This window comes from Emys orbicularis, chromosome 4 (assembly GCF_028017835.1).
Source record: "Emys orbicularis isolate rEmyOrb1 chromosome 4, rEmyOrb1.hap1, whole genome shotgun sequence".
Taxonomy (NCBI): domain Eukaryota; kingdom Metazoa; phylum Chordata; order Testudines; family Emydidae; genus Emys; species Emys orbicularis.
In genome coordinates this window covers 33,174,510-33,188,394 of record NC_088686.1, presented here as the reverse complement: position 1 = coordinate 33,188,394, position 13,885 = coordinate 33,174,510, and the positions used below count along the sequence as shown (strand labels likewise).

At 43.4% G+C, this 13,885-nt stretch overlaps 1 protein-coding gene across 1 annotated transcript; it reads left to right on the top strand.

Annotated features, from left to right (window-relative positions):
* Nucleotides 1-1,646: 1,646 nt before the first annotated feature.
* On the top strand, nucleotides 1,647-13,707 carry CALM1 (calmodulin 1). Its single transcript, XM_065404281.1, has 6 exons — nucleotides 1,647-1,834; nucleotides 5,756-5,786; nucleotides 6,941-7,084; nucleotides 10,553-10,659; nucleotides 12,166-12,301; nucleotides 12,575-13,707. Exons 1-6 carry the CDS (start codon nucleotides 1,832-1,834, stop codon nucleotides 12,601-12,603), a joined length of 450 nt encoding a protein of 149 aa, XP_065260353.1. The 5' UTR covers nucleotides 1,647-1,831; the 3' UTR covers nucleotides 12,604-13,707.
* Nucleotides 13,708-13,885: the final 178 nt, after the last annotated feature.

Genomic DNA, 13,885 nt, shown 5'->3' with positions numbered 1-13,885 from the left:
TGAGACACTTATTGGAAGTATCTGACAGTCTCCTTTTAAAAGATGGGCCCAAACCCAAACCTCAGATATAAAATCTTGAGCTATGAGAATGAGCTCAAATCCAGAAGGTACCTTTTAATGAATGGAACCAACATCCTACATCCTAATTTAGACCCATTTCTACTCTTAAGTCTCCATACAGGTACAGAATGCATATAAAATATGCATTATACCATATTAGGAAACAATTCACAAAAAATAGATGTAGGGCTAGTGCAGAGAAGCCATGCACTTTGGAATCAGGACATGGCTAGAATGGTGATGCCTCTCTTCTGTAGTACATTGGACCTTTCTGGGGCAGGGATCCTAGTGCTAAATCATTAGTAGACAATCCAATTCTGGGTCAGGACTTTATTGTGATCTAGTTGGTTCTTGACAAAAAAAAAATCTTGTTTTGAAATAGGGTGACCAGATAGCAAGTGTGAAAAATCGGGACACAGGGTGAGGGGTAATAAGCACCTATATAAGAAAAAGCCCCAAATGTTGAGACTATCCCTATAAAATCGGGATATCTGGCTACCCTATTTTGAAAAGAGGCAATCATAGACATGCCCAGTCCCTGCACCCCGGTTTTACCTTCCACTTCAAACTCCAGGTACATCTGACCCCTTTTAATCAAATATTCCTAAAAAGTTTGCTTGAGAAATGTAAATTCCTGTCTGGACAGTCAGCCCTCTCCCAAGTTCCCTTTTCCTGCACATTGGACAGAGGGGAGGGGAGTAGTGGCAGACAGCAGTAATGCTGTTTGTTTCTTGTTTTTTTTAAATCCCATAATCCTCTCCAGGTGTTAATTTTGGAGAGAAGGAGAGGGGGTAAAGTCTGTGAAGGAGGATCTTGAAGGTATGGTCTCAAGGGGGAAATCATTTCCCCCCCTTATATACCACTTTGCTATTTAGTGCATTTCAAACGTGACACAATTTTGTAGCTCTTTCCCTACCTGCTACACTTTGACTCAGTAGAGCACAGGTGAACAGATGGAAATGGTTAAAATCTAGGCATTGGCAAGTGTGTGCTCCCTGCCCCTCCTCCTCTCCACTAAACTATTGCAGTGGAGACTGGTGAGATTGGAAACTGGGATTAATAAAACAGCAGAGCGCTAATTTACAGTATGGCACAAAGAAAGGGTTGAATGGGTGTCATATGAGCCCCTATGAGCATCAAATAGGGGACTTCACAGTCTTCCCAGGATTGTGAAAACACTTTCACCTTCCTGACCATTCATTCTTTGCTGCCACCTGTATAATATGTCAAGTATGTGGCTCTTACCGCTGCTTCCATTGTAGGGCTTCTGAGTGAGGGTTTAGGTAGCAAGGCACCTGCCATCCCCCAGGGTCCTCAGATGCCCGGGGCCCATCCTGGTGAAAGATCATTCTATATCTGAGTTAAATCAGGGCAATCCTTGCCTAACCGCTGGTAAGCGTGTGCTGCACCCCTGGCAGGCAGCGTGCACTGCTGTCCCTGCACGGCGCCTGCTGGGGAGAGGGAAAGCCTGCCCCGCTTGCCAGCTGGGCTGGCAGAGGGCAGTGAGCCTGACGGGGAGGGGCTGAGCATGGGGGCAGGGCTGCCCGCTGCAGTCACTCTCACACAGGCAGAGGCTGGGAGGAGAGAGAGACGCTGCTCCGGCGGAGGGATACAGCCCTACATATATAGCAGGGAGGTGCAAGCTCACACCTACAGCATTTGTCAGGGAGGAGCCGCTCGGAGGAGGTAGCAGCAGCAGCTCCTGCTCCTTTGCTTGAGCAGCCCGTGTAGCAGCAGCAGTAGCCTAACCCAACCCAACCACCCCCACGCAATGGTAGGTAGCTGCCGTGCAGCGGCTGGTGGGGCTGACTTTGGAGCTGGCCTGGCTGGGGGGCCCGGACGCATCTGGATTTGCCATCGCAGTGGAGATGGCTGGCTTGTGACGAGCTGCTGCTGAGCTTCCTTGCCGTTGCGAGGGGCTGGGTCAGCCGCGTGGCGTTGGGTTTGGAGCCCGTCTTCCTCTGCTTGCCACCCGCGGTGGGGAATCGGGTGGGAGTTAGGCTGGCTCAGCGGCTGCAGCCCCTCTTCCTCCTCCTGGGCCCTAGCAGCGGGGTGAGTGAGCGGCGGGGGCTGCTCTCCTCGCCCCCTCCCCCCGTGTGAGGCGAGACTGGGCAGCCGGGCTGAAGCCCGCAGACTCCCCTCCCACCGGCTGTTTCCCTGCGCCGCGTGGCCGCTGTCCCTTGCATCGCACAGCGATGGGACCTGCTGCCACTCGCTCTCCGCGCCCGGGCTGCTCGCTGGGCTGGGAGGTCGCCTCTCCAGCGGCGCGGCGATGGGTTGGGGGCTGAGGGACGGGGCTGGCTAGGAAGCTGTCGCTCCCGTGGCTGCTGGCAATGCCCGCCCCCTCCCCTTGCCAAGGCCTGGAACCGGTCCCGCTGGGCGCCTGGGCGGGATGCTGCCCCCGAGCCCGGAGCGGGCGGTCTGCGCTGCAGTGCGGGGGGAGAAGAATGGCTGAGCCGCCGCTGGGGCAGGAGGTGCGGGGCGCCCTGTGCCGCCGGCTGCAGCGGCTGCTGTAGGGCTCTGCCCAGCGCCCCTGGATGGGAAGGGGTGGGTGCCGGACGTGGGTGCCCTCCTCCTTAGCAGGGCGGGGGACAGGAGCCAGCGGGGCTTGGCCCCCATCCCTCCATGGTTGGGGTGGGCGATGGCATCCCCGAGGCTCCCTGCTCCCCTCCCCGCTCGGGCTGGGAATAGGGCTCCCGCGGGGGGCGGGAGGCACTAGGGATGAAGATAACCATCCCAATTTCAGCACCAGCTGCACTGCGCAGGGTGACTGGGGTGGGGGAGGCCAGGGCTCTGCGGCTGCTGCGCTCTTACCCCCCAATCCTTAAACGCAGTAACGCCAAAATCCTTCGCAGGCTGCATTACATCATGTCTCCTCCTCTTCCTCGCCAGCCCCCACGCCGGCCCCAGGAGGGTGAGACAGGGCCGCAGTGTGCGTCGTTTCCATTAGAAACTTTCCAGTTTCTGCCTGGGGTTAGTGGGAGGAGAGCAGCAGCTACAACACTGGAGCCTTTATCTTTCCGGAAGGGGCCTGGCTTCCTCACTGGAGACAGGACTCTGGATGCGCATGGGAACGGGTGGCTCCTGAGGAGTAGCTGCTTGGCTCCCTGAATGAGGAGTTTCAGGGGGAACGGGGAGCTGAAGAGGATGGGCAGGCGTCTGGAGCTGGCAGAGAGATTCCGCAGCTGAATCACGCTCCTAACGAAAGGATGAAGAGGGGATATTGGACAATAGCGAGAGCAGCAGCTGCTTCTGCTTGGGGGGCGGGCACTGCAGCAGTTGGTGGCTGCTGATCCCGTGGCTTGGTGGGGAAAGGTGCCTGTTGGCTCTAGGAGAAGAGGTGCTCACCACCTTACTTGGGTTTTCTTTCACACAGACCTGGATTTTTAACATCTGCGCTATCCGTGTTCACTTTAAAAGTGCATCACTTGTGCATAGAGTAGGCTGTGGGGTCTGCCTCTGGTCAGTCTGCTCTGAACATTGGGTTGCTGGACTGCAACCCTGGACTCTTAATAACACTGGGTTGAGAGATTCTCCCCTCCCTTCAGCTTTGGCTTCCCATAGGAGCGGTGAAAGCTGGGGTGCAGATTGCCAAATGTGATTGCGGGCCATGTTGGGTGTTCCCCACCACACCCCCTCCACTTCCCCCTTCCTGTTGGGGGAAGGCGGAGGTCACTGGGACAGGATTTTATGACTTGGCTGGGTGGGGTGATTTCTTTGGTGTTAGGTACCTTTGCCCTGGTAACTAGGGTGATCAGACAGTGTTTGTGCCTGTTGCTTAGAGGGTGAACTGGATGCCATGCAAGGTCAGCTTTTTAAAAATAAACATAAATGCTGCTTGAAGACCAGAATATTGTCAGTTTCAAATTGGAGGGGCTTCAAACTGGTGCTGTGGATCTGAGTTTCTCTCTATTGAGGTGTGGCTCTATTTCCTGTTCTGCAGAGCATTGCTCTGATATGTCATGCTATGTAAATGACTTTTTCCTTTTCACTTAAAAGAGAATCTCTTTACTGGGACTGTAATGAGGAGGATGGGAGTAATACAAAGTGGGTTCTGGCCCACAAACCCTTTACAGTTATGTTTTAATATTCTTAAACACACATAAACTACAGCTTTGTCCATATGAGGCTCCAATTAAATAATTCAGTAGAAATAATTTCTTCAATCACTATCCTTTTTGTAATCTATCCATAAAAGTAGTCTAACTACAGATGGAAGTGCTTTGGGTGTGTGTGTGTGTGTGTATATAATATATATATGTTTAATGCATACAACAACCTTTCAACCCTATCGTCCAGAGACCAATAAAGAGTGTAACAAATATACAGCTTATTTCACACTAGCATTTGATACAATTTCTTCATAAAAAGAGCTACTTAGCTACAGTAAACTGCTCCTGACTTAAAATTGTTGCTGTTTCCCAGGAGAAATTATGAGCATCTTGGTATCCTTCCTAACTGATCAGTTAAACTTTGTTATAGTTTTGTTTCTGAATTTGGTGTAAAAATGATTTTATTAAAACAATAGCGTTAAAAGCACAAGGTGCTAGGAAACCAAATATGATTAACCTGGTACCACACCATCTTCAAAAATACTGAAACCAATTAAGTGGGTTTTTTCCTTTCTCTAAAGGAAGATAATACAGGTCTTCACAGTTCTTAGAACATAAGAACGGCCATACTGGTTCAGACCAAGGGTCCATCTAGCCCAGTATCCTGTCTTCCAACAGCGGCCAATGCTAGGTGGGAATTACCTGTTCTGTTCATCACCATGTGATCCATTCCCAGCTTCTGGCAAACAGAGGCTAGGACACCATCCCTGTCCATCCTGGCTAATAACCATTGATGGACCTATCCTCCATGAACTTATCTAGTTCCCTTTTAAAACCTGTTATATATTGTTCTCTGAACCTGTGGGATGGAGAAAGCTTCAAAGTGTTTTGGGTTTTCTTTTTCTTTTAACCCTCCCCCCCACCCCCACCCCCCCAAAAAAGCTAAGGATAAAATGTCTTGTGTTAAAGGAATGTGTTTGGTTCCGTTGTGGGCCCAACAAAACACAAATGCAGTTATCTGCTGATTTCAGATGTATTGGTGGTCTCACAACACGGTATTTAAGTATTGTAAATGGCATGAACCTAACAAATTGTAGCTTAATGAAGACCTTTCATTGCATGGTAACATTCCTACCCAATGGAGCTGTTACTTTAGCTAAATGGCATAACAAATGAGATGTTGACAGAAAAGCGTGTAATTCTAAGAACATGGCAGAAGTCCAGATCTTGCAATCATGGTACTATCCTATCACAAGCTAAAAAACTGTGCTAGGTCAATATTGTGATGGATTATCTCCAGGAAACACTTGGGTCATGTTGAATCACTAGGGGATTTCTGCTTTGTGCCTTAAACTTGGCCATATTGGATTTCTCCATAAACTTGATCTGGCTATGGAATTCTTAACTAGTCCTAGAATGTGTAGTGTCTCTTTGCAGCATTAGCTATTACACTGAGTCTTAGATGTTGCTGCACCCCATTGGTGGGTGAAATCATTCTTCTGTGTATTGAGTACTCTTGGATTTCTGGGGTTGAAAGGTGCTGTATAAATGTAAACTTCCTTACAAAGTCTGTATTGCATCTCATGGCTTGACAGAGCTATAGGAAAACAGTTTTCTAAAATAACTTTCTACTCTTCATGTAGGCTGATCAGCTGACTGAAGAACAGATTGCTGGTAAGTATCCCAATTAAGAAAATTGGTGAGCCAAAGGAAACTAGTGAGCCAAAAGAGAAGAAAGAATTGGTGAGCCAAAAGAGAGCCAACATCTCCTTTGAATGTTGGAAAATATCTCTAAAACACTGCTGGATATTCTCTCCTGAGCTTGAATATCAGTTGACAAGTAATATAGGCAATCTGCATTAAGTCTCTAAAAGTTCTGGCACATAATTGCTCTTCCCTCTTATTTCATTTGAGAAATTTGTGTTTAAAGAAGCTGAAGGAATGCTTCTGTGGATAATTGAGTCCCAGCACCTACGTCTGGTGTGACTTTTTAAATCTTATAGAAATATTAAAAATCCAGTTAATTCAAAACCGAGCTAAATAATCACTTCCAAAGCTTGGAGTCCAAACATTGCAACAGTAGACTCTTTCCTGAGATTGAAAGTGAAACTGACCCATGTGCACCCCACTTTACTTGCCACCATTTGCTTTCACAAGCCAAATCAACAGAATCTTTAAAACTTTGAGTTCTCTCTTGTGTTGGCAACATATGTAAGGAAACTTTCTTTTTCTCTTAAATCATCTCTAATCTAACACTGCCTTTCTAAATTAGAGGAAATGGTTAAGAGGGTAAAGCATTGGGTCTAAACTTTTGGGAGCGTATTTAATGTATTGGTTGCTCACTATTATCATTTTAGTAATTCAAAAATAACTGATAAATGACAGTTATCTCTGTCAGGCATGTTTGGCTAACTCCCTTGTTTCTCTAATCTTTGCTCAGAGTATTGTCCACTAACTATTTGAAACACTGGGTTCTTCATTACTCACTCCCCCACAAATAACTGCTATTGATGAGAAATGGACTTGGCCCAACTGGGTAACTCGTAAACAGGGTAGCATATGCTTATCCAAAACTTGCACAGCCTGATGTAACGTACAGGCTAGGGAGTGTGGTTAGAGGGCAGTGGCTTGCACATGTGATACATTTTTCAGAAAATACAAGTCTAAAGTATTAAAACACTAGTCTTCTAGTACAGACTGCAGACAAAGTGCATTTTTAAATCCTATGGCATGGACATTGAGATCAGTCTTCTGTCACTAAAAGTATTATTTTGGTACTGTTTGGTGGTGGTCATAGTACTTAATGATGGGGCTATTTCTGTCTTCAGAGTTCAAGGAAGCTTTCTCCCTATTTGACAAAGATGGTGATGGCACCATCACAACAAAAGAGCTTGGGACTGTCATGAGGTCATTGGGTCAAAACCCAACAGAAGCAGAATTACAGGATATGATCAACGAGGTAGATGCTGATGGTAAGTGTGGGGAAGATGCAGTTGGCAGTGTTTTACTCATGGTGAGTGTGTACACCCTACGAGCTTGGGTTTGAGCTGGGTAATGCAGCCGCTCAAGTCCTCCACTTTCCTTTTGACAGTAATCCATTTAAAATCTGGTCAAAAGCAGTATAGGGTTTTTTGTTTTTTTTACTGTTCTCTACATAAAGCAACCATTTGATTTCATATTAAGTTTAATATGAACATAGTCATTACCATTAACTATACCAGTAGATATGTAAATATGGGATAGTCAGAGTCAAAATATAATACTGATAAGGTCTTCTGCATCTGTGTCCCGCTCACTGCTTCTATCCAGGATTCAGTTTCCTTCCGCATCACTTGGCTTTTTTTGTTTTGTTTTGTTTTTGTTTTGTTTACCTCCTGAATTGCTGCAAACTACAGTTCACTGGAGTACCAAGTAGCTTTCCCATATCTATTCAGTTACCCATCCCATATTGGTCTCGGTGGCTAACTTAATCTTTATTTTATATATTTTAATTCATTGTATTGGCCATGTAGTAAAAACTGACTTTTCTTTCTTCTCTTAAACTGGGTTAGGAGTTAAGAATAAAACCTGGAGATAGGCTTTGTTTAGTAGACTGATAGGAAGTTATCTCACAAAAGCGGGGAAGCCTTCTCTTAGAGATTGACTTGGGTAAATGGATGCCAGAAAGGGTAACACCAGAATTGTGTTCAAAACTTGCTTCAGATTCCTGGATATGCAAAGGGGGAAGGTGCTTCATACTGGCTCTGTCATGGGAGGAAAATTTTAACTACAATGGTATTAACAGTATAATAGCCAATTCTTAGTGCCTCTGATAAGGGTATAAAGTGTATTGAAAGAGGAAGTGACTATCTGACCTTTGTGAAGAGACTCAAAATCAAAACCAAAACTACTTGTGAAGTGCAACCGCCTTCCATTTTTGGTTGCTGAGGCAATACTCTTGTAGTGTAATTATTAGTGACTTGTCTAATTCTTCTATTAAGTGTCATGAAATCTAGCCTGAAAATTGAATGAGTCTGAATCTCAGGGCTCCAATATAGTGAGCATATACTATCCTTTTTATTAAATTTAACTTGTGCTACTATTTGTAGTAGGATGATGTGCTATAACCCCCTGCATTGGACACTTCTTTAAAGTAAATTCCAAGCTTTTATCTCTTTTTGGGGTGGCAGTCAAATTAATTGACAGATTGTGCCAACCATTAAGAATCTTCCAAGAATTGAAAATAGGTAACTTTTCTTCTGTGACTTAAAAGTAAGCTTCAAAATCAATATAGTTGTGTACACACTATTGGCCCTCTAAAGGAATTCTTGAACATTAAAAAAACTAGATTGGAAACTGTTAAAACAGCAACAAGGCTAATAAAACATGAGTGCAAACCTTGATCTAATAGATGTGCCACAGTAGGATGGCTTGACACAAGACTGTGGGTACCAACATCGGGACAGACTGTGAGGAAATGGGGCACAAACCGCAAATTGGTTGTGAGTTCTATATGTAGATTTCACAGTTATCAAGTGTAAACTTCTCAGGCATTAGAACAGCCTTAACATGTAATCACAGATAGTTGCCTTGGGTACTTCGATCTGCCTGGCCACCCAGGTAAGCTTACCTTTGTGATAGATGGTTCTTTACACCAAAGATCACAGCAATATTCAGGTTACTCCCAGTCCCAAATGACCAGTCATTTACCTCCGGTCAGTTGCACCTTAGATCTCACACCAAAGACAATGCTTGTAGCCAATCCTATAATAAACTATCCTAAAGACTTATTAATAAGGAAATGAGTTATTTACGAGGTTAAGGCGTGCATGCACACACAAATAAATGAGTTCCAATTTTATTTCAAAAAATAAAAAGCTGTAATAAGCAAGCTCTATATGTCCTTAAGAGCTAACCCAGGCTAAACACTGGGGATCTTTTGCTTATGCTTAGTAATCCTTGTCCCTCAGAGTCCAAACAACATAGAGATACAGTTCCTCCTTGTTAGGGATTTTTATTCCCTTTCCTCTTGTGCTTTGAGCTACAAACTTATCTGATGGAAGAAATTCTCCCTGCAGCTCCTCATGATCAACAAAAGTTGTGCAAGTGAGCAACCAACAAAGTCTCTTGTCCTCTTTGACACCAGATGAACTATTGTAGAATATATCAATGGTCCTTCCTTCTCGGGCATGATAAACACTTTCGCATTTCACAGTAGTTAATGTTTCTCTCCTGTCTGGTGACTTGTGCAGTTAGATGCTCACAATGCAAATGCTCAAATATTGCCTTATAATATGGGATACAGATGTTATAAAAGAGATTAGACTTCATTGAATGCTTTTAAGTTGCTGCATGCATTAGAAAAATTTGCTTTTTGTTTAACCCTAATACCTATTTTAACAATACTGACACACATGTGAACCAGACTGATCCCAGCTAGCCATTTGTCAATATTCCAGTGAGGCATGGGGACCTTAGCATGAGCTAGCACCTGTTTTGCCAGCATCACAAGGCATGTTTCTGGTCACATTAAACCACTTTTAACAGTAAATGGACATGGTCAAAATATAGCCCCAAAAACAAGATAGTCTGTTTGCTCTTTACTACACACCTTCTCAATTACCTTTAATTGATAGCATTCCCTAGTATTCTGAGGTGTTAGGGATTTCCTGTCAATGGGAAAAGATGCCCGTAATATGGGAAAAGATGGGGTGGGGTGATGACTCTGCAGTGGCAGAGGAATACTTATTAGGCCACCTAGGTCTGGATTTTTGAGAGGTGCTGAAAAATTGCAGCTTACCCAGATGCTCTTCGCCTCTCAAAATCAGGTCCCTAATCTCCAGCTTCCAGAAGATTGATTGTAAGCTTGTTTCTAATTATAAGTAAGCATATATTATAATACTTTAATTGTTTGGTTCACGTTGTTTAAAGTCTTAGTATCGATTGATGCTGCTAAACATCCACTCTGGAATCTTTTTTTCCTTCTGGAGATCCAGATGAAATCTACCCCAGCAGATTAGGGTTTTAGCTCAATTGTCACTCTTATTCACTTCACTATCTGCAACTCAAAGTATCAGACTGAGTCTCACTAACACAATCCTCATCTAACATGGCACAGTAGGAGCAGACTCTTAATCACCTAGGATGGTGAACTGATGAATTCTGGGGTGTAGGTCTGGAGGGGAAGTAGCAGTCCATTCAATAGTCCTCATTACTGCCATATTTTTAGTGGTTGCTTGAGCATTCTAGAGCTAAAAATGCTATATTAACAATTTCGGGGAAGAGGCTGACAACTTACAAAGTTCTTGGAAGCCTCTATGGTTTTAGTATAAAAATGGAAGGTAGCTTTTAAATACTTGATCAGTAATATGAGACTTGTCCCTTCCTAACTCTAAAGCTAGCTTTGGTATCAAGGAAATGATGGGACTCTAAAGTACAGATCAATTTCTGTGTTTTTTAAGGCAATGGCACTATCGATTTCCCTGAGTTCTTGACCATGATGGCCAGAAAAATGAAGGACACTGACAGCGAGGAAGAAATCCGTGAGGCATTCCGAGTCTTTGACAAGGTACTGCTAGAATCCAAAGCTGCAGACAGACTTTTTGAACAGTTTTTAATGACGAGCATCTTTCTCCCAGCATTGTCCTGTGCTTGTCTGGAAGGTGGGTATAATCCCTTCTACCAGCAACAGGAGGAAAACTTACTTTGGATATTATAGAGTAGGCTTGCTGAAACTGCTCCCCCAGGATGGGGAGGAGAGGGGGGTGTCAGGCTCTTTCATGCTGGAATCCCTGGTAGGCCTTCTCTCAGGAAATTGGAGTGATTAGACTTGTTACCTATTTCAGTATCAAAGGTGTCTCCACTTCTCCCGGTCTCATGACATAAGCAAAGTACCTGAACATAGGTGCAGAGGGCTTTGCACACCTGTATGAAGAGTTTTCATAAAGTTGAGATCACCTGTTCAACTTGTAATATGTATGAGGAGGTGACGCTTAATAGACTCTGTGTTCAGGTTGTTGGGTTTGAGGCTGCTTATGGGAAGCTTGTTACCAGAAGCAGAGCCTCTCCATTTTTCTCAAAGGACAGACATGAGCACAAGAACATCCTCTTCCCTCTACTTGACAGAGGGCATGTTTTTCCCCCCTTTGATTATGTAAGATAACTATCTTAACATCTTTACAGATATCTGCACATCACTAGACTTAACAGGACAGCCTTAAAGTGGCCATAGCTATTAAACTAGATAATTACCCAAATCCAGAACAGATCTAGAACATTACTAGAACGGTTTTTCTCCACTAGCGCAAGTAATGGGGACACTGGAGAAGGCCAGCTTCAAGTCTTCTGCCATTCTAGGTTCTGTACTGCAGCTTGTGGGTGGAGTTGGGATCATTTCTCAATGTGCTTTGTGTACTCTCGATCTCATTGCCCAGGAAGCCTCTCTAGGCAAACCAGCAGCTGGTTGAGGATGTGATGCTACAAAAGGTCAACTTGCTGCTCTTTCCTTCTGTTGGCAGGAGGAATTAAGTTATTGAACACACTGGGCTGATATACTGAAATTAAAGAAACCCAAATTGAAAGATAAATTACCATTCTGTTCTCCAGGGTACTGGAGACTTTCAGAAAGTGTCTGGTAGCATTCAGAACTTCTAAGAACCACAACTCCAAACTAATACATATGATTCAAATGTAGGTGTGTGCTTACCTGGGTGAAAGTGTCAAAGATGTGTATTGAGGCATACAAAGACCTAATCAGGTAAGGCTACTTACTTGGTCCAAATAAGTATAGCAGACTTCACTTTTGTTCTGGAACACGCAGTCCTCCTCGTGTAATGCCTCCATCCTCTATGCTTTAGAAGGCATGGCTATAGCATTCTCTGTGGTTGGATAAGATGTACAGTGCACCAGGCCTCCAGGCTGGGTACTAGGTCACTGATGCCTCAGGGCACCTGGGAGAATAAGTTCAAAGCCAATTACTGGAGACCTGAGTTTAATATAGAACAATCTCAGCTAGGCTTATGTTCCAGTCTTCTAAATGGTCATTTTCAACCCTATGCAACTATCTTCCTCACAGGATGGCAATGGTTATATCAGTGCAGCAGAACTACGTCATGTTATGACAAACTTAGGAGAAAAGCTAACAGATGAAGAAGTAGATGAAATGATCAGAGAAGCAGATATCGATGGAGATGGACAAGTGAACTATGAAGGTAGAAAAAGATGCTCTTGTTCTGTTTGTGAAATCACTTATAAACTTAAGTAAAGCTTGCTGGGTGTTGTCTAAACTTGGTAATTTTGGAGTTTGAATTACTCTAACAATTCACTAAACTGTCTATATTATTGAGTGAAAAGACTTGATCAGAGCACTCTGTTTAGATTTTAGATGCACTGAAGGTTTATGCCAAGTCCAGTTAAGAGACTTCCTTGTGAAGTTAAAATTACTTTGAAGATACAAAAAGTCATGGTGGTTTTTATCTTTTCAGAATTCGTACAGATGATGACCGCAAAATGAAGACCTCCTTTCACCTTTTTTTTTCCCCTCTAGAAGAATCAAATTGAATCTTTTACTTACCTCTTGCAAAAAATGTTCATTTATTCATTCTGTTTCTGTATAGCAAAACTGAATGTCAAAATACCTTCTGTCCACAAACTGCATGTAATGGTTGGTGGTCCTGTCCCCAAAAGATCAAGTTAAACATCAGTTTTACAATATAAGTAAGTGTACTACCTTTTTAAAAAAAAAAATAAGGAAGCACTTAGTGAACTCCTCAAAAGTTCCATTTGCTAATGACTATTACACTGTTTGGGCTGGCCAGTTTTTCATGCATGCAGCTTGACAATTGAGCACAGTCAAACATTTGTATTTAATTAATAAAAATAAAAAAAAAAAAACCCCTAAAAAATCCACGATTTTGTCCAACTGTGGATTCTAATTCAATTTGTAGTGTAAATTGTCATAGCTGGTTTACTTTAAAATTGGGTTATACCTCAGGATGGTATGCAGCAAAAATGGTCAAAGGATGCAAAATTTAGAGGAAAATGCCCTAAAGGTTGAATGGTTCTCCTGTATGTAGCATTGTGCTCCAAAAAAAGATGATCTTAACTATGGGTGGCATGTCTGTTATAATATTGGTTTAACATTGTCTGCATTGCACTATAGTGAAACGGGTGTCAGGCTGTTACCGTTCACAAAATTTTTAAAAGAAACCTTCACCAAGGGAGCATCTTTGGACTCTCTCCTATTTTTAAAACCTTCTGTACCATGACTTGGAGCTGGCAGAGTAGCCTGTGGACTTCAGCACAACTATCAACATCGCTGTTCAAGCTATTACAGTTTGTCCATTCCAAGTTGTAAATGCTAGTCTTTTTTTCCAATAAAAGACCATTAACTTAAAAGTGTTGGTAAATGCTTTGTAAAGCTGACTTGTATATAAATTGAGACACTAAACCAAAAAAGCAGTAGGAAGGAAATGTTTTTTTATGAATGACTTGCTGCTAAATTATAATGCACATGTATGCAATAACTTATCCCATATCTCTTCTTCAAGATGGCAAGGACTGACCTCTTGTAACCCAAGACCTTTGCTATAAATAAATGAACTTGTGCTTGCCTTTCATATCATGACAATGTTAATTTAGTTGGTGTCAAACTAGCGTAATGCTGATTGTACAACTATCAGTGTAGACACAACACTTCATTTCGCTAAAATGGAGTGCTGTCAGCCTAAGTGCTAGCAATAGGAACGACATGCAGGTGTCGTCTTTTATACACCTTATTGAAATCTATTTGAAAG